The sequence below is a fragment of the Bacillus rossius genome, chromosome 2 (genome assembly GCF_032445375.1).
Source record: "Bacillus rossius redtenbacheri isolate Brsri chromosome 2, Brsri_v3, whole genome shotgun sequence".
In the NCBI taxonomy this organism is placed as follows: domain Eukaryota; kingdom Metazoa; phylum Arthropoda; class Insecta; order Phasmatodea; family Bacillidae; genus Bacillus; species Bacillus rossius.
Window position 1 is genome coordinate 5,118,200 of NC_086331.1, and position 23,726 is coordinate 5,141,925.

The 23,726-nt window shown below is 44.7% G+C and overlaps 1 protein-coding gene across 1 annotated transcript in view; it reads right to left on the bottom strand.

Annotated features, from left to right (window-relative positions):
- LOC134529928 (probable beta-hexosaminidase fdl) overlaps positions 1–21,239 on the bottom strand; it is a 41,419-nt gene extending 20,180 nt beyond the window's left edge. Inside the window, exons 1-6 of the mRNA XM_063364481.1 lie at positions 21,043–21,239; positions 19,010–19,234; positions 15,334–15,678; positions 13,130–13,152; positions 12,482–12,777; positions 11,016–11,264 (exon numbers count right to left, since the gene is read on the bottom strand). Coding sequence (XP_063220551.1) covers positions 11,016–11,264; positions 12,482–12,777; positions 13,130–13,152; positions 15,334–15,678; positions 19,010–19,234; positions 21,043–21,239 — 1,335 coding nt within the window. The remainder of the gene's footprint in view (positions 1–11,015; positions 11,265–12,481; positions 12,778–13,129; positions 13,153–15,333; positions 15,679–19,009; positions 19,235–21,042) is intronic.
- Positions 21,240–23,726: the final 2,487 nt, after the last annotated feature.

The window sequence follows — 23,726 nt, forward strand, 5'->3', positions numbered from 1 at the left end:
CCAAGGCACCTGTGGCACCTACCGTGCGCACGCCTATGCTTGAGATCATGATGGAGTATGCTCTTGTCAATAACTTGGTCTTGGAAAGCATATTAATATGAAATTCCCATGTTTGAACATATGTAATGAACTTTGGCAGTTGTTGATCGCTATGGATAAATTATTTAATAAATTGTTCTGGTAACAATCGTTTTTGGAAATCCCTCGTTTACTTGTTACAGCACTGTTGTTTATCCCTTTTGTGACGGCAATCGGATTAACCATTCTGAGAGCACCCCTCCCAGAAGGGGCCTATAATATTATAGAAATACTGTTAAAACACCCGTGGGTGCAAAGTCTGCGCAACTCTGCTGTCTCAGAGTTTCTGTGTTTTCTGTTTGCCTGTTTTATGACCATGGCTATTGCCGGTGGAGTATCGTGGATTTACCAACTGCATCGTGAGGACCTGGTGCTCCACTTGGAGGAGAATGGGTTTACTGTTGCCCCTGGGGAGACTGTGGTTTCCATGCGGTCCTGTCTCGTGCAGTTCGTGCGAGAGTCGAGTGCCTCCCCCCCCCCCCCCCCCCCCGGGAGACCAGCCGCGGCAGTCTCCTCCGGACGTGAGTCAACCCACTTCCTCATTCAATCAGAAGTTATTTTTCTCCACTCTTAAATCGCTTCCTTTACTAGGGGAGAGTAATCCTGAGGGTGTGTTAGATTTTATTATTACTGCCGATAGATTAAATAAGTTAAAGTTGGTTCCCCAGGAGGCTTTCATGAAGGCGCTCTTAAGTAAATGTTCAGGCATTTTTGTGACTAGTATTACACAAGCTATTTTGCAAGGCTTGGAATTTTCGGCTTTCAAAAAATCTCTAATCCGCTCCGTGTGCCCGCCTAGAATTTTGGATGCCTGTAAAAGGGACCTAGTATATAGGTTCCAAAGGCCAGGGAAATCAATTGCTCAGTTCGTCACTTCTGTGACGAATTATGCTGATGCCCTGGAGCTGGACATGCCCGAGCCGGAGTTCGTGCAATTACTTTGACGTCGTCTGGCCGACGACCACCCCAGAGCCCGACCTGCACCCGCCAGTATACGCTCCCGCTAACGGAACACACCCCTGGCCATGGCCCACCCGAGTCAGGCGAGCCGAACAGCAATTAAAGACAAAACCGCGGAAACCTGAGTAGACAAGAGAAGAACCGTACCCATTCCTCCTGAAACATTAAATTAGGATTTAAGCGACAATAAAATCTCTTCCAGACACACCCGTTTGGAGTCTAGCGTAATGAGGTCACGCCTGGCGCGAGAGAGGCCAAGCCTCCCTCGGACGCCATGCCAGTTCGGCAGTTCAGCGCAGCTCACGGACCGGGGCGGACCTACGTCCCACGGAGAGGCAACATCCTTTGTCTACACTGAAAGTAACGTCCGGTAAATATAGTCAATAATTAACAAAACCCCTTTTATTACTTAACCTCTCCGTGAGTACTCGGTCCCTTTTTTCGGTCCAGGACCTAATCCGGCCGCACCAATTTAAAGACACCCCGCACCACACTTGGTCAGCGGGGCTGCTCTTCAGCATACGGCACGGGCCGTCTCCCGCAACGTACAGAACTTTATTTAAGGTCACGCGCACGGCGCTGACCACAAACCCGCAAGGGAACTTGGACAAACTTAATTGCGGTGCGTGTTTCGCCACAGTGGGCACAACACCCGCGCCGAGACATTTGCATACGGGATTGGCCGTCTCCAATCGCCCGCCCCCTTAATTCAGTGTATTTTTGTATCCCGTATTTTGTACTGCTAACTTACGTTACCCGAGTAACGAGTGCCACGTAACTTGTGCGCGCCCCCTTAATCCAGTGTATTTTTGTATCCCGTATTTTGTATTGCTAATTTACGTTACCCGAGTAACGAGTGCCACGTAACTTGTGCGCACCCCCTTAATTCAGTGTATTTTTGTATCCCGTATTTTGTATTGCTAACTTACGTTACCCGAGTAACGAGTGCCACGTAACCTGTGCGCGCCCCCTTAATTTAGTGTATTTTGTGTCCCGCCTTTGTGTTACGAAATTACGTTACCTGCGTACCCAGTGAGACGTCTGAGACGTAACAGCATCCGAGACCACGTAACGCGGAACACAAACAATACGGCGCCACGGAATAACAAGTAAAAACCCCCCCGGGGACCTCTGTAGAGTTTTGTATTGTGTACGACTCGCTCCTTCTGAATAAAAGGTACGACACCGCCACCTCAACTCCACGTCTCTTATTTAAAATCATCTCACGCAACACCGCCGCCGGCCCTAGTGGGCCACGCAGGGGCACATACATCCACGACCCCAAATTCACGACTAGAAACGAGCTAGTCTGGCGCCCACCCGGACAACACAGATCAAGAACCGCCTTTTCCCACTAGGAGCCACACCGGGACTCGAGCCCGAGACCCCGGACGACGGCAACTTTTAGGTAATTTTTCGCCTCGTGTTTTGGACCATTGTGCTATGTTAACTCCGCCTACTACCCTTGTGGGCTTGCGAGCTTGGGGGGATGAAGTGGAGAATCGACTTAGTGCGATAGAGAAGTACCAGGCCGAATTCCCTCAGTTTGAACCCAGGGCTTCTAGGTTTGCCGAGAGTAGGGAAGGTGAAAATATTCGCGGCGGGCCCATAAGACATTCAGCGTTGTGCGTGGACGGCGTTCTTGCTCGTCCTCCCGTCATACACGACGCGAGTGTAAGCGAGCCCATGGCTAGGGCTTGCGCGCCACGCCGGGAGAACCGCGGTCGCTTGCCGTCGGTAGCCAGCTCGCCTAGGATAACCCAGCCCATGAAGGTCGAGTCCGGGACCTTGGATGCGCCTGATCAAAGCGCGGCTATTGGCGGGCAGTTGGACAGCCCGCACGCGACCTTGAACTTGCCGAGGCGGCAGCCTCTCCCTTTCACAGAACGAACATCGGGTCGTTGCGCGAATTGTTGTGCCTTTGGGCATCGGTCCGCGCACTGCACGAGTCCGTCCCTTGACATAAGGGAGTGGAGATGTTTTCGGTGCCAGCGCATGGGTCATTACCGTGCCGACTGCCCGGGAAACGGGCAGTGACGGGTCGCAAAAAAGGGCGGCTCCGTCGCTTGCGTCGTAAATCCTTTCGCCCGCAGTATTTACATTTTGTTTCCCTAAAGATTCAGGATTATTTTTTGTCCGCCCTCATCGACACGGGAGCCACTCGCTCCGTTATAAGCGAAGAGCTGTTTAATTCTTTGAGTGATAAATTTCCTTGTATATCGCGACGTGTGATGGATGACGTCACGACGGAGTTGTGCGTCGCTAATGGAGAAACTGTGAGAGCCTCTAAGTCTGTCGTCTTACATTTTAAAATTAAGGGATTTTCGTGGGACTGGGTTTTCAGTTGACGCCGCTGTCAGTGCTCCCTCTGAGAGCACAGGCCGTTATGTGTCCTCAACACCTGATCAGTGCCGCGCCTCGAACGCGCCCGTGCATGCAACGTAGTGCAGTGCCCCGAACGGCGTGACGTCAGTCACGGCCCCCGACGTGTGCAAAGCGCCCGGCCGGGTGTGGCACTGCGCAACTAAATAATTTGTTCATGCATTCGATAAAACAAACAAAAACTAATACTTGTAAAATAACTAATAATTAATGTTAATACAATAATCATTTTGTAAATTGGTATCATTCACAAAACTGGCCGAAATCATCTTCCCGCGCTCCGCAGTTTCCCGCGGAAATTCCCCCCTCCCTGGCCCCGGTGGCCAGGGAGGTTAGTCAGTCGTCATCGGTGACTCGCCAGGGCCGGCAGCCCCGCGCACGGGAAGCTCTCATCTCTCGCGCCAATTCATCATTAACTACAATAGGTAATTATAGTCAAACCGTTTCAACAGCTTCCCGGTCGGCCCTAACCGGCCGTATGAGATTTCGTACGGTCTTCAAATATAATGTGTGGCTCGCCACCGAGCCTTTCTTGTGATACGTAAGTTAAATAGTCGACCCGCCGTGGCGCCTGCGCCTCACGCTATCAAAATCCCCCCGGGGAATTAGTTCATCGCCCACGCGGGGCGGCACTGCGCCAAACGCGAGAATAAGTTTACGGACGATTCATCAACTGGGACGTGCGACGGTCACGGACGTGATATCCCGCTGGATTCCGCCGTGCCCGTGCCCAGCATAACGTGGCCCTCGCCACCACGCGGAGTAGCCGCCATTGTGTATCCACCTGTGTGGGACACCCGGACCTGGTCCGAACCCGGGGCTAGCCCTAGTGACTTTAGCGTATTGTTTCTGTGTTAGTAACTTTGTGTAACCCGCCGTAAGCGTACTTCATATCACGCCCCGCCCAGACTCTCTCGGGCGCAGAACCAGGCTTGCCGCTCACCTGAGCATTCATCTCGCCTCTCGCCGGGTAACTACCCCTCTTAATGTACTAGCCGCCGGGCCACTGAGCGGCCGTAACGAGCACCGCCAAGAGAGTGTGGTGTAGGTGGAGCATAGGTCGACGATGAAGCGGCCAGTCGCGTGAGCATGTCAAGTGTAACGTGTGCGACGGAATAAATCAGTTAAAAGTACGTGTGTGTTTTTATTAATACGGCGTCCTGGGAGGCCATAACAGCCTGGGGAGCCCTTTGCCGACGGTCCCTGCCTGCAGCCACGAGGCCAGGAACCCCGCCTTTGAGATCAAAATTAATCAAAACATTTCTAATTCACGTAAATTCAAATCAGGCAGCGGGGACGGCGTCACAGTGTTGTGCCTGGTCTTGTGCCTAATCTTATCTTAGGCCTGGATTTTTCGAGCCATTCTCGTTGTGTGTTGAATGTTAATATGCATGAATTACGTTTCGCCTTTGCCCCTGACGTTACCATTCTTTTAAAACATGAGGCACATGCCCCTATCGTTTTGACTTGTCGCGAGCATGAATCGTCTTGCGAGCGAGACAGGGCCATTAGTGATTTAGTTTGCTCCTTTCCGGACGTGTTTACCCATAAATTAGGGAATTGTGACATCCTGCCCTACCGGTTTTTTGTTAAAGATGAGATCCCGGTTTCCAGTCGCTATCACAAAGTATCGCCGCCCAAGTTGCAAGCGATGCGGGATATCATTCATAGGCTCTTGGAGGAAGGAGTTATTATGCCGTCTCAATCACTGTATAGCACTCCCACCTTCCTCGTGCAGAAAAAGAACGGTACTGACTGGCGCCTAGTGCATAATTTCAAACCGTTGAATGATAAGATTGTTGATGATGTCTGGCCTCTTCCAACCATGGAGAGTGCTTTGCAACACCTAGGAAAGGCCAGGATTTTTTCTACAATCGATTTGAATCATAGTTTTCATCAAATTTCCTTGGATCCTCAATGTCGCAAATACACCGCTTTCTCCACTCCTTTCGGTCACTTTAAATTTAACAGGATCCCTATGGGTGTCAGTTTTGGGAGCCAGGCCTTAAGTTGTGTATTGGACCATGTTCTCAGTGATTTAAAATTTCAATTTGTTTTTAATTATATCGACGATATTATTGTTTACAGTGAATCCTTTGAAGAACATTTAGTACATCTAAGGGAAGTTTTTACTCGGCTCCGAGCTGCTAAACTAACAGTTAACCCTAATAAAACTTCTTTAGGTAAACATTTGGTCAAATTCTTGGGATATATTATCTCAGAGGGTAGCCTGATAATGGATCCGGAAAAGATCGAGCCTATTGTAAATTTCCCACGTCCCAAAAACTTGAGGGGTGTCCAGCGTTTCTTGGGAATGCTCGGATATTTTTCGAGGTTCATTCCGGATTTTGCCAGTATTTGCGCTCCCTTAAATACTTTGCGCAAAAAAAAAAAAAAAAACACTTCCTTTGTGTGGGGAGAGGAACAGAAAGAGTCCTTCTCTACGCTCAAGACACGTATGGCTTCTCCACCCGTCTTGGTTTTGCCTGACTTTAATCGTCGGTTCGCAGTTCAGGTCGACGCATCTTCTATTGCCCTGGGGGCGGTGATAGGGCACATGGAGAACGGCAGGCTACGACCTATTGCCTTTGCAATTCGAACCTTGCTTGAGTCTGAGTGACACCTTGGGACGTATGAAAAGGAAGCCTTAGCAATTCTTTTTGGACTGGAAAAATTTGAAAGCTATCTGGACACCCAAGTTTTCGATCTTTACACCGATAATAGGGCGCTGTTGTGGTTATGTAATCACCCTAATCAACTGGGAAAACTAGGTCGCTGGATCCTTCGCCTTTCTCGCTTTCGTTTTGTGGTTCATCACATTAAGGGGTCGGAGAATGTGGTTGCTGATACCCTTTCTCGGATGTTTTGTCCTGAGGAATTTGAGGACGCTCTGCAACCTCCCCCCGATCCTGTTGAATTTTTGTCCGTCTGTAAAGTCTTTTCTGAATCCTTTGTAAACATTAAACAGATGCAGCGCGATGACGCCTTTTGCATCCAAACTCGTAAGGATCTGCGTGATTCTAAGCCCGTGCCATTTAAGGAGGAACAGGGTCTATTATATTTTGTTGGTGATTCGGATCGGTCCCGAAGGGTAGTGGTCCCGTTAAGCTTAAGACCTATGCTTCTAACCTACTTCCATGCCTCTCTGGTGGGCGGACATCTTGGCATAGAAAAGACATACCGCAGGATTGCGGGACATTTCTTTTGGCCTGATCTCCGCAAGGATGCATGTGATTTTGTCAGATCCTGTGTGGATTGTCAGATCTCTAAGCCCCCCATAATTCCAAGGTTGGGCTTTACGGGGCTGATGCGCCGGTCGCGCCTTGGCACGTAGTGCATATTGATATTTTTGGCCCCCTTACGCGATCTCGTAAGGGAAATATGTGTTTGCTCGTAGTTCTGGATATTTTCTCGAAATTTGTGATTCTGCTTCCACTTAAAAATATGAGATCAGTTACGATAGTTAAAACTTTGAAGGAACAGGTCTGGAAAATTTTTGGACCCCCTTGTATTCAATTTACCGATAATGCCGCTTACTTTAGGTCCATCGTGTACAAAGACATGTGCTTCGAGTGGGCGATTAAGCCTGTCTTTAGCACTCCTTATTACCCGCAGGGTAATCAGTCAGAAAGGGTCAATAAGGTGTTAAAGGGAATTTTGACGTCTTTTTATCGTGTCGATCAGACCGTGTTGGATGAGGATTTGGACATTATTAACGTAGGTTTGAACTCCGCCTTCCATTCTGCCTCTGGACATCCACCCTCTGTTCCTTTTCTGGGGAGGGAGCTTTCCCATCCCTTACTCAACCAGTGGGGACTGCCGCCGCTGGATAGTTCTTTAAATGCTTCTGAGTTGGAACGTGTTCTTGATGACGTAACTTGTAACCTTGCGAAGGCGCGTAAAATTGTTATGGCTAGATACAACGCAAACAGAAGTCCCCATAACTTTGAGACAGGAGACACTGTTTTGTGTAGATTTTTTGTTCTGCCTTCCTTAAGTGCTAAGAATAATGTCATGCTTTTGCCGCCTTTCAGCGGTACCTTTGTCATTAGGCGTTTTCTATCTTCAAATACCGTTTTGCTTCAAGACAATAAGTGTTAGAATAAATTTAAGAAAGCACATGTGTCACAATTAAAAAAATTTGTAAATTATTGTGTTGAGCCCCTAGGCCTGGGTATTTTCTTTATGAATTCTAACTCTTTAGGTTTGTATTTTGTGTTAAGACTTAGGACCGTATTCCAAGACACAAAAATAAGGGTTTAGGTGTTGAATATGCGATACCTGTACCCTAACCTTATTCCAAGTGCACGATAGGACACGGCCAGTACCTTATTTTTAGGGCACTGATTTTTGGTGTCCTATCTGTTGCCGTTTCGTTGCCAAAATCACGCGCATGCGCAGAGCTCACTTTTTCGTTGATTTCTCCCAGATGGCTGAATTGCATCTGGCGCCATTAACTCATATATAGTCATTTTAATTATAATCGGGGGATGTATAATGTGTTTTAGTGTGTCAAATAAAACTTTATAATAGCAAAAACTATTCTGAAATATATTTGATTACTTTAATGGTCATAAAAACAAATAATCAGCAACTTTAAAATTACCTAGTGTGTCAAATAAAACTATAATAGCAAAAACTATTCTGGAATATATTTGAATACTTAAATGGTCATAAAAACAAATAATCAAGAACTTTAAAATTACCTGAGAAAATTAAAATTACGCCAATTAATTCGCACGATAGTGCTGCTATCTGTAGGATTTTGGCGTAGCAAATCCATCGATGGTTGCCAAACATCCGCTAGAATGTATTGCAATCAGTTTCTAGCCTCGTACAGGGCACAGTTTATTAAAACAGTTTCTTTTTCGTTTCCTAACAGGAATTGGATTGGGATGCGTTCTGGAATACAGTCTGCGAGATAGGTTACAGTTGTATCCCAACAAGGTAGTGCTTATTCGCTACCTTACCTGAATGTTTTGGAATACCACCCTTAGTTTTTTTTAGAGTAGTTTCTAATATTCTAGGATTGCCTTGGGGCGTTGTTTGCTGCCGGCGAAGTTTGTGTGTTTTTTCAGCTGTGGGCGCGCCCTGTCTTCCCTTTCCGTTCCTCTGACTTGGCTGTGCATGGGGGCGCCTCATCGGCGGTGATCGCCTGTTCACCGCCTCGTTCGTCATCGAGATCGTCGCTTCCTCCATATCGTTTTGCTCCCCGCCCCACTGCTGCCTGCTTGCCAGGCTCGTTGCTGGCAGCGATCGTCATCGCGTCTGTTTGGGATACTGGAGTACCTTCCCGAGGTCTGGCCAGCCTTGGTTGAGGCCGCACTCTTTGCTCTGAGCAGAGGACATCATCGGCCTGACTCCTCTACCTCGCTCTTCCGGGGCTGAAGGGCTTCCGTAGCTCGTCGTGTTGCTGCTACTTCAGCCGAACAATCTGCTGCTGGACAGGTTGACGTGAGGCTAGATCAGGGCCCCTCCACGTGCATCTGCCTTTTGAGAGGCCCCTCCCTCCGGTTATGCTGGATTGGAGGGGCGATTCACAGTGTGGCGCCCTGCTGGAGGCATTCCTGGATTCCGCTCCCTGGCATGAGCTTTCGGCCTGCGCCCGGTCGCCCGGGCGGCTGGTCTCCGCTGCTGAATTGCTTCCTGCGGCGCGTCTCATCTCCTCGGTGTGGCCGCACGCCGTCGTCGCGAATCTTCTCTGCACTCGTCCAGACCTCTTCTCCGAGCAAGACATCTGAATTCCGAAGAAAATGCCTACCACACTTCTGTTCAGTTTTCTGGGCTCTGCGTAGCAGCAGTTTAGGGGTGGGGAGTTGTAACGCGCTGCATGGGCGCCCGTGCACACGGCCTTCCCTCCCGCTCTTTCCCTCCATTAGCATTTGCTTGAAACCCCTCCCCTCCCGCTCCCCTCTTTCCGTTTCTTCGGTCGGCGGCTGACGATGCTAGCGCCACCTGGGTAGTTTTTATAAGGGCTTGTTCCCCCTTCCTCTTCCTGTTCCGACGCTGGGACTCCGACCGATCAACACTCTTTTGCTCTCGCTGATAAGGTACGGTTGATATTGACTTTGAGTGATTTCTGATGGGGCGCGGTGGCCGCCCCCGGTATTTTAACGTAAATGTTTTAAATTTTCTTTACTAGTTTATTTTTTTATATCATTGACTCGGCTGCCACCTTCTAAATTCTGTTTTGAGTAATTCTTAGAGCTTTTCCTCCCTTAGTCAACCGTGACTAGCGAGATGTATTTGTGGTTCGCACACTGCGAGACAATTTTCGTGAGGGCTCTGTTATTTACCCGCTAGGATAGGAATGTTAGTCCCAGCGTTGGCAGCGAAGCTTATCACTTTTTATTCTTTGTGTAATTAATGTGCGCACATTCTCTGTTTGTTCTTTACCAAGTCTTTCCTTTTTTTTATAACTATTTTAAGTGCAAATTTATGATGTACGGCGTGTTAACCACATTTGTATGCTTGTGCTTTGAGGATCATTTAAGATGGCTCGCTTTGTGTAATATGGGGCTTTCTGCCGCGTGTGTCCAATGAGACTGAGTGTGATTCTCAAATTTGTAACCCTCAATATTTAGTGTGAATTTCTAATCTGTATTGATAAAGGAACATATTTAACGACGAGGGACAGTAACGTGTTAATAAAATAACTTTACACATACTTGAGATCATGATGGAGTATGCTCTTGTCAATAACTTGGTCTTGGAAAGCATATTAATATGAAATTCCCATGTTTGAACATATGTAATGAACTTTGGCAGTTGTTGATCGCCCTGGATAAATTATTTAATAAATTGTTCTGGTAACAATCGTTTTTGGAAATCCCTCGTTTACTTGTTACAGCACTGTTGTTTATCCCTTTTGTTACGGCAATCAGATTAACCATTCTGAGAGCACCCCTCCCGGAAGGGGCCTATAATATTATAGAAATACTGTTAAAACACACATGGGTGCAATTTTAGGAACCAACCATGCTACTACATTTTGTCCAAAGTTAATAGATGAGTCTTTAGAGATTTTCTTAAACATTTTCATCTGCCCTATGCCTATCTGCTAGATTGTTTCTTTCGTTTATGAAATGTGATCCTAGTAAGATGTGTCCAAATAATTAATTTCCACATCGCCGCAAGCTAATCTTTAGCAAATTTATTTCCCAGCCTGCAAAATCTGTAGCCAGTAATATAAAGTTTCACGGGTAGTCTGCTTATTACTGAATGAATCCTATGCCTTATTTTCACCTGCCTTCTTCCACAAGAAATAATCCATTTAATAACAATGCAGATGTGATGCCACCTGTCGAAGCGAAAGCCAATTCTGTGTTTGTTTTCGATGCCGATTTGTGCAAGAAGCAGGTGGTGATTCAGGATGGCTTCAAATGGATCATTGTGTTGGTTTTAAAAATGCTCAGTACCCTCTTACTTTACTTTTCAATTGTAGTATCGACTGGCAGGTAAAAAAAATAATAATAATTTCCATTCAGAACAAAGGGTTTAGATATATTTTATGATGTTGAAATCATATTGTGTTTCAATCAGGTAAAATAGGTAAATACTTCTGGCTCTGTGTGTGGTGATTCATGATGTCTCACCTCGTCTCCACCCATGTGGAACATGTCTGTTGGCATGCTGATGTCCACCAGATCGGCATACAGGTCTCCCAGCACACGGTAGGTGTGGTCGTTGACGGGATTGAGCTGACCACATGGTGGGTTGCTACAGATGTCATTGTTGCTTGCGCACACGGTGAGGTTTCCCAGGCCAGCTCGTGGGCCCCATTGCCAGCCGGCGGTCGCATGGCCCGGGGCACTCACCTCCAGCAACACGCGTATGCCGAGCACCTTGGCAGGATTGTCAGCCGTTCAACAGTCTTATAACAGAAACTTTGTGGAATATAACTAACTAGTTTTTACTATAACTTCCAAGCAGTTTTTTCATACATACATACATACATGATAGAATGTTCCAATTTCAATTATATATGTTGTAACAGTTTAAAGATAACACTGTACCATTACTATTGTAGTTCACCAAAAATATTTCAGGGTAGTTTCACTATCATTTGGCTCACCAATACGTTTGGGTTGTACCCTAATACTTACCAAAGTGACCATATACAGGTTGATGTTGCTACACATGTATTCACCATCTTTTAAAGGATTCTGAGACTTCTGCGCAGACACAGCACGTTGGCTCGCATTTTTGTTCCATTTTCATGAAATTTCTCTTATTAAATGCTGTGTACTGAGTGCCAAGATGTTTACACATTAAAAAATAATGGGTCTATATAGGGGCTGGTTTGTTTAAAATGAATAGGGAATTAAGATAGCCACATCAACAACCTAACACAACGGAAAAGTAATGTGTCATTAAAATGAATTAAGATGTCAACTGATTTATTTGATAACAATCACATAAAATTATATGTGAAAATATTTCATGATAATTATGTTTGTGACATTTGTTTGTTGGAAACACAAGCTAAAGTTTACGTACTTATTTTTTTTTATAGCAAATTTTTGATTATTTTAAAAAAATTTTTATTGTTACCATAACAAATTTTATCGAGTTTCCTCTTGCTTAAAACTTTGTGAGGTTATTTTTGTGTGCTATGTTTGTTGTCAAATATCAGCTAACATTATTGTGCAACAATTTTTTGTCTGCAAACTTAGGGTATGAAATGATGTTAAGGAGAATTAGGCTTCGCCATCATGCATTTTTCCATTTTTTGGCTATAATTAAAATTTTGAACTATTTATCCCAATTTTTGGCATGTCAAGGCATAAATCATATGTGCCAGACCTTCTATACCTACGTTGAAACCACATATTTACTAACAGGCTCTAATCTGTAAGCACTACGAGGAAATAACTTATTATTGCACGATGGTTGGGGGAGGGGGACTACAACTATCATGATAATCACATCAGTTCACGAGTGTTGACTTCAACAAGTAGCCAAAGCTGTGTCTTATGCCATGTCAAACCAAAAGATTCAGCACAGATGCTATTTGAACCTGCAAGCTGGAGAGACCTTGACTGGGGGAACTGGCACTGACCTGGGCGTGCTCGACCACACGGGCCACGTCACGAGGCGAGTACACGTGGCGAGGGGAGTAGGCGCCGTGGCGCGCCATGCGAGGCCAGCGCGGTGTGTCGAACGGGAAGCTGTGCGCGTCGGACAGGCGCCAGTGGAAGGTGTTGAGCTTGGAAGCGGCCATGGCGTCCAGCGTGGTGAGCAGCGAGCGGACGGGCAGGAAGTTGCGGCCCGAATCCACCATGAGGCCGCGGTGCGGGAACTTGGGCTCGTCCCGCATGCTCACGTCGCTCAGCACGTTCAGCCTGTCGCAGCAGTGCACCTTTCAATACAATTCTCCCACGAGTTTACTTTAAGAAAAGGTGACTTATATAATTATATATTTCTAAAATTAAACATGAGGAAATTTCATACAAAGTTGATTGATTTATGATGGTGATAATGATTATGATGCCAACTGTCGCTGCTCCTCCAATCCACAAAGACCGCTACGGCACATCGCCACCTCACCAGAGCGGGTGTTCCTGCACGTGCGACCCAAACGCGCCCCAGCACTGTGCAGGGCAAGCAAGTGCAACGCCACGAAGCCCAGCTGCCGCCGGCATATCGATTGTCACCCGAGCAGCAATTGACCAGTGTTGTTTACTCCTCATGCTGTTATTTTAATTCTTATTAATGCTGTCATAATTCAAACTATACAATTGATGTATAATGTTTACATTCTATTTATTTTGATTTAATTAATAATTTTTGTCTATACTGATGCCACTAGGCTGAAAACTGGGCTTGAGTATTCCTTTTTCACACAGCATGTTTTCTCGGTAACTGCCTCAGTCAGTTCGTGAACACCCTTCAAGCAGACCAGGCGCGTATCCCCCTGCTTAGCCCACCAGCCTTTGTTCTCTGGTGTCATCTCTACAATAGCATATGTTTCCGAATACTACTTCAGGCACCATGGCTGGCCTGAACTCATGGCTGTGTAACCTAAATGTGTGCCACACATGGGACTTAACACATCAGTGCCAACTCCTGTGCTCACAAAGGAATCTGTAGAGGTCTCATCTCAGGGTTCCATTTTCGTTCGGCTGGGCCATCTTCCACACTTCGTCAATCGTTAACCTTGCCGCTTCTGTCCTGTCTTTATGCCTAAGGCGGAGTGGTATTTAGGCCCACACATGCCTTAACTACACAACTATGATTCTATATAACTATTATTCATTGTTCACTGCCACTATTTAAAGTTAAAAGAGTTCAGCATCTAATTCCCATTGCTCACTGCGCGTTCTCTGCCTTCTCGTCAACCCTCATCCCAATACTCTCGATCCCTTGCTTCGACCTCTCGGAGCCAATGTTCCATGCCGAGCTGATTCACGGCAGATGGGCGGTGGGTTAAGTGCCAACAAAGAAGGCCCATGTCAGAGTTTTTGCATTACATTTAATTTAGCATTTTAGTCTAGGCATAGGATGCGACCCAGATCTCAAGTAATGAAATTTAGTCGGCTTGACTTTTGCATCTTCGCCTGCGCTGGGCCACCGGTTAGGTGACATGTGTAAAAAACATTCTTTTCAATTAACGCTCACTGGCTTTCGAGGCCTGCTTGTTGTTCGTCCACGTGACATGTTATATGAGTTTAAGGGCATGTGCCACCCCTGAAGTGTATGCTAATTCAGTAATGTTGTCCTCACTTGCTAAGTGGTGCTTTTGTACTTGCGTCGCGCCGAGATCAAGGGTACTTATAAGGTTAATTGTATTTGTTCTGTGTGTTCGAACATTAGGGGATGGCCATGCTACGTGTGTAGCAGTGTAACTTTTGTGTATGTTTACCGGCCGTGTATCCAGGATAAATGTTTCAGTTCAATGAGGCATTGCAGTAATAGTCTATAGTTTACGCTAAGGCCAGAGGGCCCATATGTAAGAACCTTCATAACTACATATCCGTAGTCATCACTTCGTGACCACTCATGAAGTGCCACAACGAGCCTCGGCTCTGGACTTAATCAAGCCTTGTTCCCAGTCTCGCCATGTACTAGTGAAATGTGTATTTAAAGGCAATCGTACCAGAATGACTACCGTTCTCTTAGTAGCATGGAGTCAAGGTCAATATAGCATCCCTGGTGGCTAAAACAGCTGAGGGTACCTCTGCCTGATCATCACCTGCATCTGCTGGTCAAATGGTAACCTCACGCCCCAAATAAAGAATCTCAACAAATGTGTGAGCCAGCACACATGACCCACTTAATAAGCTAGTTGGTGCCTCAGGAAATTTCTTTCATCATCGTAACCAATGGCAGAAGGTGGCAGGTAGACAATTATGATGATGGATGATGATAATGATGCTAGAGAGTTTAACATATTAAATCAAAAAGAAGTATAATTTTTAATGTGTGTACATAAGTACTTCCACAATTTTTTAAATTGTTAATGAGGGTTCAAGTCGTTAACCAAAATGTACAATCACATGTCTCAGTTTGTCTAATGTATAAAAGCATTGAAGGGGGAAAGATAAAAACCAAAATATGCAATCTTGGAGTCCAGAGTTTTTTTGGTAATAATAATTTATTACAATTTACTATCGAACGTTTGAACTTGTTAAGACACGCATGTCTGAATATGCCAATGACTGTGTTAAAGAAAAGATTTCAGCTGCGAAATTATTGCGGGTTGAGAATTTTATATATATCAAGCATATTTATTATTTTTAAGTGTAAAATAGTCTATTGGTGTGCCTTTATGGAAAGAGATCTTGAATAATGAAAGATGAAAAATTGTGAATTAAAAATCTGTTGAAACCAAGATGGCCTCTTTTGTTTTCTCTCATTCCCCCCGAAGTTGGCAGCACTGGCCTGCCGTCGCTGCAGCCCTCGTCGGCCCACACGAGCTGCGCCAGAGTCTCCAGGCCGTGGCGCGCGCCGAAGAAGGTGGCCGCGTGCACCAGCGCGTGCACAGAGCCGTTGGCACGCGACACGTGCAGCGAGTACCGCTCGCTGGCGCCCAGCGTGAGGCGCGTGTCCTTCTGGCGCGTGACCTTGAGGGTGACGAGCAGGCCGTCCACCAGGTTGTCGGCGCACCCGGCGCTGCTCTCGGCGGCCTCCGTGGGCTTCTGTGGCAGCAGCTGGCGCACGTTCCTCCGGAACACCTCCCCGGCCTTCATCAGCATCCGGAGGACCTCCTTCGAGGCGGCTTCGGGCTTCCTCATCTGCAGATTGTCGACGGCGAACCTGCAGGAGCATTCAGTTGTCCGTTACAACCAGTGTGGCACTTCATCACAGCGTAGCTGAAGTTCAACATTCAGGAGGAGGGGCATGTAGTAGAGAGCCTGACCACTGTAAAACCTTTTTGCAGGATCTTTGTCACCAGGTTTCTTACAATGATAAACCCCGAATGTGTTTCATTGCTGAAGTGAATTATTTAATATCTGATTTTTACCATACGAAGGGATTATTTAAGTGGGATTTATAATGTATGTGCAGGCCACGCACTGATATATATATATATATTTTTTTGTAAAATAACAGATTAAACGACCACAGTGCAAAATAAATATATATATATTTTAAAAATGAATGATAAAAGTAGTTATTTAAAATAAATTAAATAATAAATAGAGAATTTTAGTCTCCCTCCACCCTTGTTACAAATAAAAGCTACGTTTAAAATTTTTTTTGAGATTTTTTGAGTGTAAGGTAGTCATACGTAAAATATCAGGATAGTAGAAACAATATTCATTTACAAAATGAACTTCAAATTTTTTATGAATGTGTATTACACATTAGCATATTCTAACACTATTTTTTTTTGTTTTATTCTATAGTGGGTAAGTTTACTAATGCATTTGTATCTATATCTCTCGGTTCTATTTTATTTTTTGGCGGGGAATGAATCATCGTACAAAGAGGATAACGAAAACGAGCCCAGTAACGTATATAGCATAGTGTTCTCTTTATATCTCTTTGGCCAAGTAGCTATTCTCTGTAATTTTCACATCAGAAATATTGCATAAAAATTTGCCATGAAATTTTGCTCTCATCGTGCCCCAAAGAAGTTTCACTTCAAAAAAAGGCCCAGGGACGAAATTCATTTTCTAATATTGCACAATAATTCCAAGCTTGAGGGTTGGTGACGCCATTGCTTTATAAACGACTGTGATTTTCTTGCAGTGATTGCGAGATGCGTTCGTTGCGTTCATTGCATTGTTTATGAACCCGACCTGAGTGTCATTTAAGTGATTCATGCAACAGGGAATTTTGATTTAACACAATTTCTTGGACGTACACCATTGCAGTTTTGCACTGTTTGTAGTGGGAAAAATTTAAGAAGGCAAATTAAGAAAGAAAAAACCGAAAACAAGAACTCGCAGCGAACAAGCCCTGAAATCAGCTGCTGTCCAGATTTTGTTGTCTGCCTGCATCTACTTGTTACTGTTGAAACTGTCTTGTAGTTGACAGCCGTGTTGTCCAGTATCTGTTCAGCACGATGCGCTCGTGAACGGTTCCCGAGCCGAACAACTGTTTTCTTACTCATGGCACCTCCACCACTCCTCCCAAATATGCGCCCTTAAGAGCAGATCGGGAGTCGGCTTACAGAACAGTTTGGAAACTTCCAGAGCAAGTAAAAATTTAGACCAACCTGTCATGGGATTACTCCCTCCTTTGATCAGGAAGGTGTTAGAGCTTCACCTTATGACCAGAGGCCATACAGCATAGTCACAATCTCAGCCCCCTGACTCACTCAGCTAACCAGACAGTTGGCTGTGTCCTGAGCCTTAAGGGCGGAATTCATAGTGGTGATATAGGCTAAGCAATACTTGAAAAAAGTACTGCTTATATGCATGCTTAAGTATGGCATTAAATTCATAGCGAACAAAAAAAGCACTGCTTATTAGGACTAATTCAAGTAATACTTCACGAAGCACTGCGTCAAATAAGTACTGCTCAATACGAATTCACAGTCATGAAATAAGTTAGCCTTGTTTCGCAAGTATTCATAATCAAATAAGCCATGCTTATTCATTGATATAAGTAATACTTCATGAAGTCGGCTATGTAGGTGACTCAAGTACTGGTACGGATTTGTTTGTTGTAAGGAATAGGTTATGTAAGTTATTAGTTCCCGTTAATTTTTCCATGTATTAAATTAAAATTGAGAGTAAAGAAATTCAATTTGGGGAAAAGAAACGAAACAAATCGTTGCCGCTTAGTTTTGTAAACAATAGAGGCTACGTACATAACCTCTTCTGCAGCTAGCATGTTGTTTCGCTACCACGTGGCTAACTTCACCCGCTTAGGTATAGATCACAGACACAAGATGGCCAACATAATTTAACAACACAAACATTCAAAACATATTTATGTAGTTGTAAATTTCGTTTTTAATACATGTTCATATTTATGTTATTCAAGTTCACTATCAAATAAAGTATAAATATCATCTTACGTATTAATTTCATTATTTTAATCGCATATATGGTTTGAAACGTGGGCATTTTTATTTTCAAACAGGTAAACTATGTATTTACAGCAGTATATTTGCTTGCGTTACGTTGACACAAAATTCGTCCTTTACTTTTTGAGATACTTCATCAAGTACAGCATGGCCAATATAGGTAAGTAGTGCTTGTTCAAGTATTACTTTGTCAAGTATAGGTTTATGAATTCATTGCTGGAATAAGTACTACTTGAAGAATAAGCACTGCTTCATAAAGTGTTACTTATTCGCCAAACAAGCCTTCGACTACGAATCCCGCCCTAGGACTTTGTCAGCATTGCTGGCGCCTACATCACGCTGGGACCCAGTGGACCCGTGGTCCGGTGGAGGCCTAGCTGTCCAGGCTAGCACCGGAGCTGTGTAGTCGCTCACCACGTCGACTCCGCATCGGGCTAGGGAACCCTTGGAGCCTGCTCCAAGCGATCAGAGCACCACCACCAAGTACGAGGCATACCTAGAGACCGGAAAAATTCGCGGATTCATCTCGCGATCGGCTAAAATCCATAACTAATTCAACTTCATGCTGCTTCAGTGATTGGACCACAGTTTACCTGAATGACCCTGAGCCAATGAAGAACACTCAACAAAAAAACAACACCGAATCACTAAGCATTCCAGTTGACAGGCGTCACGGATTAGTAGCCAATCAGTAGAGACCCGGATATATCGCGGATTCTTCTGGCCTCAGGATAGAATTCAAAGTTATAGGTGTGCTCGACCCATGTTTACTTTCCCATTGGTTGATTTCTTAGCGAGAACATTTTTATCCTTGTTATTTGGCACTACCTGATTTGCTTACTTCTCTCCTAGCTGGACATCGTTGGCTCACGGTCGTAGAGGGGCGTGTCCAGATAACTGCGGGCCAATCATGAACACAGTGCGACAGTGTGTATGTTTGCATTCTAGCTTGCGACTAAATGAATCCGCGAAATTTGCGGGTCTCTACCGATCAGCAAGTGTAATTTGTCGTGGTACATAGAGGATCGTGGAGTCTGTCCTGGAGGTCATCGAAACCGCGAGTTTGTCCAGTCCCTAGGCCCACCCAACCAGGGCGGACGGCGCGACCTGGCGTGCGCCGAGCCGAGCGCCGCGCGGCCGGAGGGACGCGGCCAGAAGGGCACCGCGCCGCAGGTCATCAGGCAGGAGGTCAGCGAGGCGGCGGGCCGCGGCGACGAGGCCACCAGGTAGCGCTCGCAGCGAGCCGCGCGGCAGCGCCACCCCCAGTAGCGTCCCCAGGGCCGCTTGCTGGGCGCCACCAGCTGCATCTCCAGCCACAGCGGCGTCATGTGTCTGCGGGCAACACGCGGCTCGACACACACGGCTCGATACACACGGCTCTGAGGACACACAGCTCGATACACACAGCTCGGAACACACAGGTGGGAACACACAGGTCGGAACACACAGGTGGGAACACACGGCTCGGAACACACAGCTCGGAACACACAGGTGGGAACACACGGCTCGGAACACACAGCTCGGAACACACAGCTCGGAACACACAGGTGGAAACACACAGGTGGGAACACACGGCTCGGAACACACAGCTCGGAACACACAGGTGGGAACACACGGCTCGGAACACACAGCTCGGAACACACAGGTGGGAACACACGGCTCGGAACACACAGCTCGGAACACACAGCTCGGAACACACAGGTGGAAACACACAGGTGGGAACACACAGGTCGGAACACACAGGTGGGAACACACGTCTCGGAACACACAGCTCGGAACACACAGATCGGAACTCACAGCTCGAAACACACAGGTCGGAACACACAGGTCGGAACACACAGGTCGGAACACACGGCTCGATTCACACGGTTCGGAACACACACCTCGGAACACACGCCCAGAGCTGAGCAATAATAAGTACATGTCATTGATCAACTGCTTTAACAACGCGTGGTAAGACACTTCAAATGTGCACATTAAACAATACCACTACATTTATTGATGAGTCAGTTAAACTAATTTCAACTAAATATTTCAATTCAAAAATTGAAAAATTAAAAATTCAAAATCGTTATACACGTACATTTTCTTGTGATGTATCTCTATAGGTCTTTACTCATGACTGTATGGTGTCATCTAAAGACTGTTTTTATTTACTTTACTTTGAATAAACATAGAAACAAAAAAATATATATTGTTTTTTACTTCATGCGTAACATTTTAGGCTTTCAAATAAGAACCTAAACCTAAGATTTTTGAAATTAATTTTATATTTTTATAGCTACAGTTAGGTAATTGAGCTGAATTACACTGCATTTCGGTGTTATGCAGTGTTAGTTACTTCTATTTCGGTATTTGGAAGTGTAATGACTTCCATTTCGGTGTTTGGAGGTGTAGTGACTTAACTTCGCTGTTATTTCGGTTTTTGATTCGCTATTCATTATATAATCTTGCCTCTACTCAAGAACCAACGACTTATATACTCACAACTTAGAAACACATACCTTCAAACAAGAAACTCGGAAACAATAAATTAAAACACAGAACATCGAAAATACGCACAAAATAAAATCACACAACTCATAAACACTTGTTATGTTTTGGTACGTTTAAATACGTTAAATGTTGCTTCGAGTATGTTTGATTTAATTTTTTGACGTGACAACGTCTAATAAATTGATGAACGCCGGCTGCACGCATGAAACTGTCCCGTTACGCACGTTGTTCCGTTACGCTGTGTCCCATTATGCTCATTGTACGCTTGCGCCGCATCTATCTCTCTTCCACTCGACTGTTTATAAAGTGAAGTGAAAAGTTAATGTGGCTTTCATTGCTTATTACAACAACAATTTCGGCAATAAAGGTTAATTATTCTTTCATTTTAAAAATCTGATTACTAGTATAATTTCAAGTATTTATTCTTTTATTATTAAAATAAAAATGATTCAATTTTATTCATAAAAGTATGCAATAATTTCATCAATGTTTTGTTATGACGTTGTCACGTTAAACTATCGTCCGTAAACCGACATTACAGACAACCAATTTTTTTTTATTCGACTTGTCACGTCCCTGTGACACTGTGTCACTGTGTCACTGTGTCACTGTGCAGCGGGCCTGAAAGGCACGTCCAAGCTCACCCTGAGTGCTGATTGGTCGCCGGAGTGGTGAAGCGGTCTGGCTTGGGCTGCTTCTCGACGCCCGTGTTCCAGTCGGGGTGCACCGACGTTCCGTGCAGCGCCAATAGCAAGAGGCTCAGCATTAGGAAGCTCGTCATTGGACGGCGGCGGACGAATCGGCGCACGCGCCTCAACAGCCACAGCAGCAGCCGGACCATGACGGTACCTGCGCCACGGGACAAACCAACCAATTGGTAGGGACCAGAAAAAATCGCGGGTTCAATGACCTCTAGGATGAACTCCATAGTTATACGTACACTCGGTTAAATGTCACCCACTCATTGGCTGCTGTCTTGTGAGACGTCCCATCGTAGCAGACTGTGATTCGATAAAGCTTTGGTCGGGTGTTTCTCACTGGCCCAGAGTCATCCAGGTGAGTTTTGAGCCAATAGCAGAGGCGGCACTGAGGTATAACTATTTGTATTTTAGCCTATCGCGAAATGAATTCACGGCTGACTCAAAATGATCCTTTGCAGCCTTTTGTCACCCGTTCGTCACCTGGCCGATGAATATACAACTCTCCGCACATCCGTCACATATTTTTTTTTCCTTTTGGATGCTGCCAACTAACTAGAAGTCATGCATTTTTCCTTTTATATGCTGACAACTAACTAGAAGGCACACATTTTTCCTTTTGGATGCTGCCAACTAACTAGAAGGCATGCATTTTTTCCTTTCATATGCTGACAACTAACTAGAAGGCACACATTTTTCCTTTTGGATGCTGCCAACTAACTAGAAGGCATGCATTTTTTCCTTTCATATGCTGACAACTAACTAGAAGGCACACATTTTTCCTTTTGGATGCTGCCAACTAACTGGAAGGCGTGTATTTTTTCTTTTATATGCTGATAACTAACTAGAAGGCACACATTTTTCCTTTTGTATGCTGCCAACTAACTATAAGTAGGGACCGGAAAAATTCGCGGGTTCAATGACCTGTAAGATGAACTCCATTGTTCTACTTACACTCGGTCAAATGTGACTCACTCATTGGCTGCTGTCTTGTGAGACGTCCCAACTTAGCAGCCTGTGATTCGATACAGCTTTGGTTGGATGTTTCTCATTGGCCCAGAGTCATCTAGGTGAGTTGTGAGCCAACAACAGAGACTGCATTGAGGTATAACTATTTGTATTTTAGCCTATCGCGAAATTAATTTGCGAATTTTTCCGGTCTCTAACTATAAGGCATGCCTTTTCCCTTTTATATGCTGCCAACTGACTAGAACGCACACATTTTTCCTTTTGGATGCTGCCAACTAACTAGAAGGCATGCATTTTTCCTTTTATATGCTGACAACTAACTAGAAGGCACATATTTTTCCTTTTGGATGCTGCCAACTAACTAGAAGGCATGCATTTTTCCTTTTATATGCTGGCATGTATGCATTTTACATAAAATACCACTTGTAAAGTTAGATTAGTTTGACAATCAGGTGAGCAAAGCACTTTGGAATCATAAAACCTATGTTTTTTGCTATGATATTTATATAATGTAGAGGTAACAGTAAGTCATTTATATCTATCATTAGGAAAATGGCATGGAGTGATGTAGTTAGTCACTTTCTACCTTGTCATCCCTATATTGTCATGTACAAAACATTACGAGAATGTTGTTGAACCGCGTGTTATGATGGTTAGTAAGAATGAATTTGAATATCTGTCGTTAAACAGTCACTTCCATAAAATACAGACATTTAAAACTGCTTCCTCAATGCAAATACTATGCCTCAGCCAATGCGTTGGGCGTCTGACATGGCACAGACCATGAGCTGATAAGAAATCGGCTTCACCCGATTACCACGTAATTATGCAGACCAATGCCCCCCCCCCTCCCCCTTGTTTTCACCTCTCCGCAGGTCCATTATGTTATGTTTCCATTTAGATGCTGCCAACTGTCGCGAAAACTTACATTTTTGAAAAAAAAAAAATTGATTGTATAAAAACACTTCCGACATTCTTGTAAGTAGGTATATGCACTTATAATTATTCATTTAACTATTTTTTACTCTCTGGTATATACTTATTTAAACATTTACAAGTAACTATTCATAGCTAATCACACTTTTGTGACTTGGATGGTTTTTGTTTCAAAAATAAATCTTAAAAATGTGTTCAGTTGTAAGTTAAAAAATAACCGTTGAAATAGCTTAACAATAAAAAAATTAAAAACCTCATAATATAATATGGTTTGACAGGCAAAATATTGCAGAATTTGGAGGCTATAATTTTATCCGTCTGTCCGTAGAAAGTATGGGTTTGTCAATGTTTTGATGTAAATATGAAAAATTTAGGGCCCTTTTGAAGGATAAAGGACGAACAGAAGCGATGGATTTGTTGCGCCCGTCTACATATTACTGTGCAGTCGGGCCTAGGTGGGTTCGAGTGCCAAGTGGTACACTCGCTGATAGCCAAAATTAAGGGATAGGTACCCCAAGAAGGAACTCCATGAATCTGTGGATCACTTTTACTCGTGCTCCCAACTCTACACTTCATTTACATACAAGTCAGCTACAACCATAATTACATTCTAGACGAGGCGACTGAAATGCTGCCCCTTGGAAGGGCAGCCCTTCAGGATTTTTCTGGCAATGGTTTGTTTGTACAGCGACTGGAAGGGCAGCCCATCCAATTTCTGAAAACAT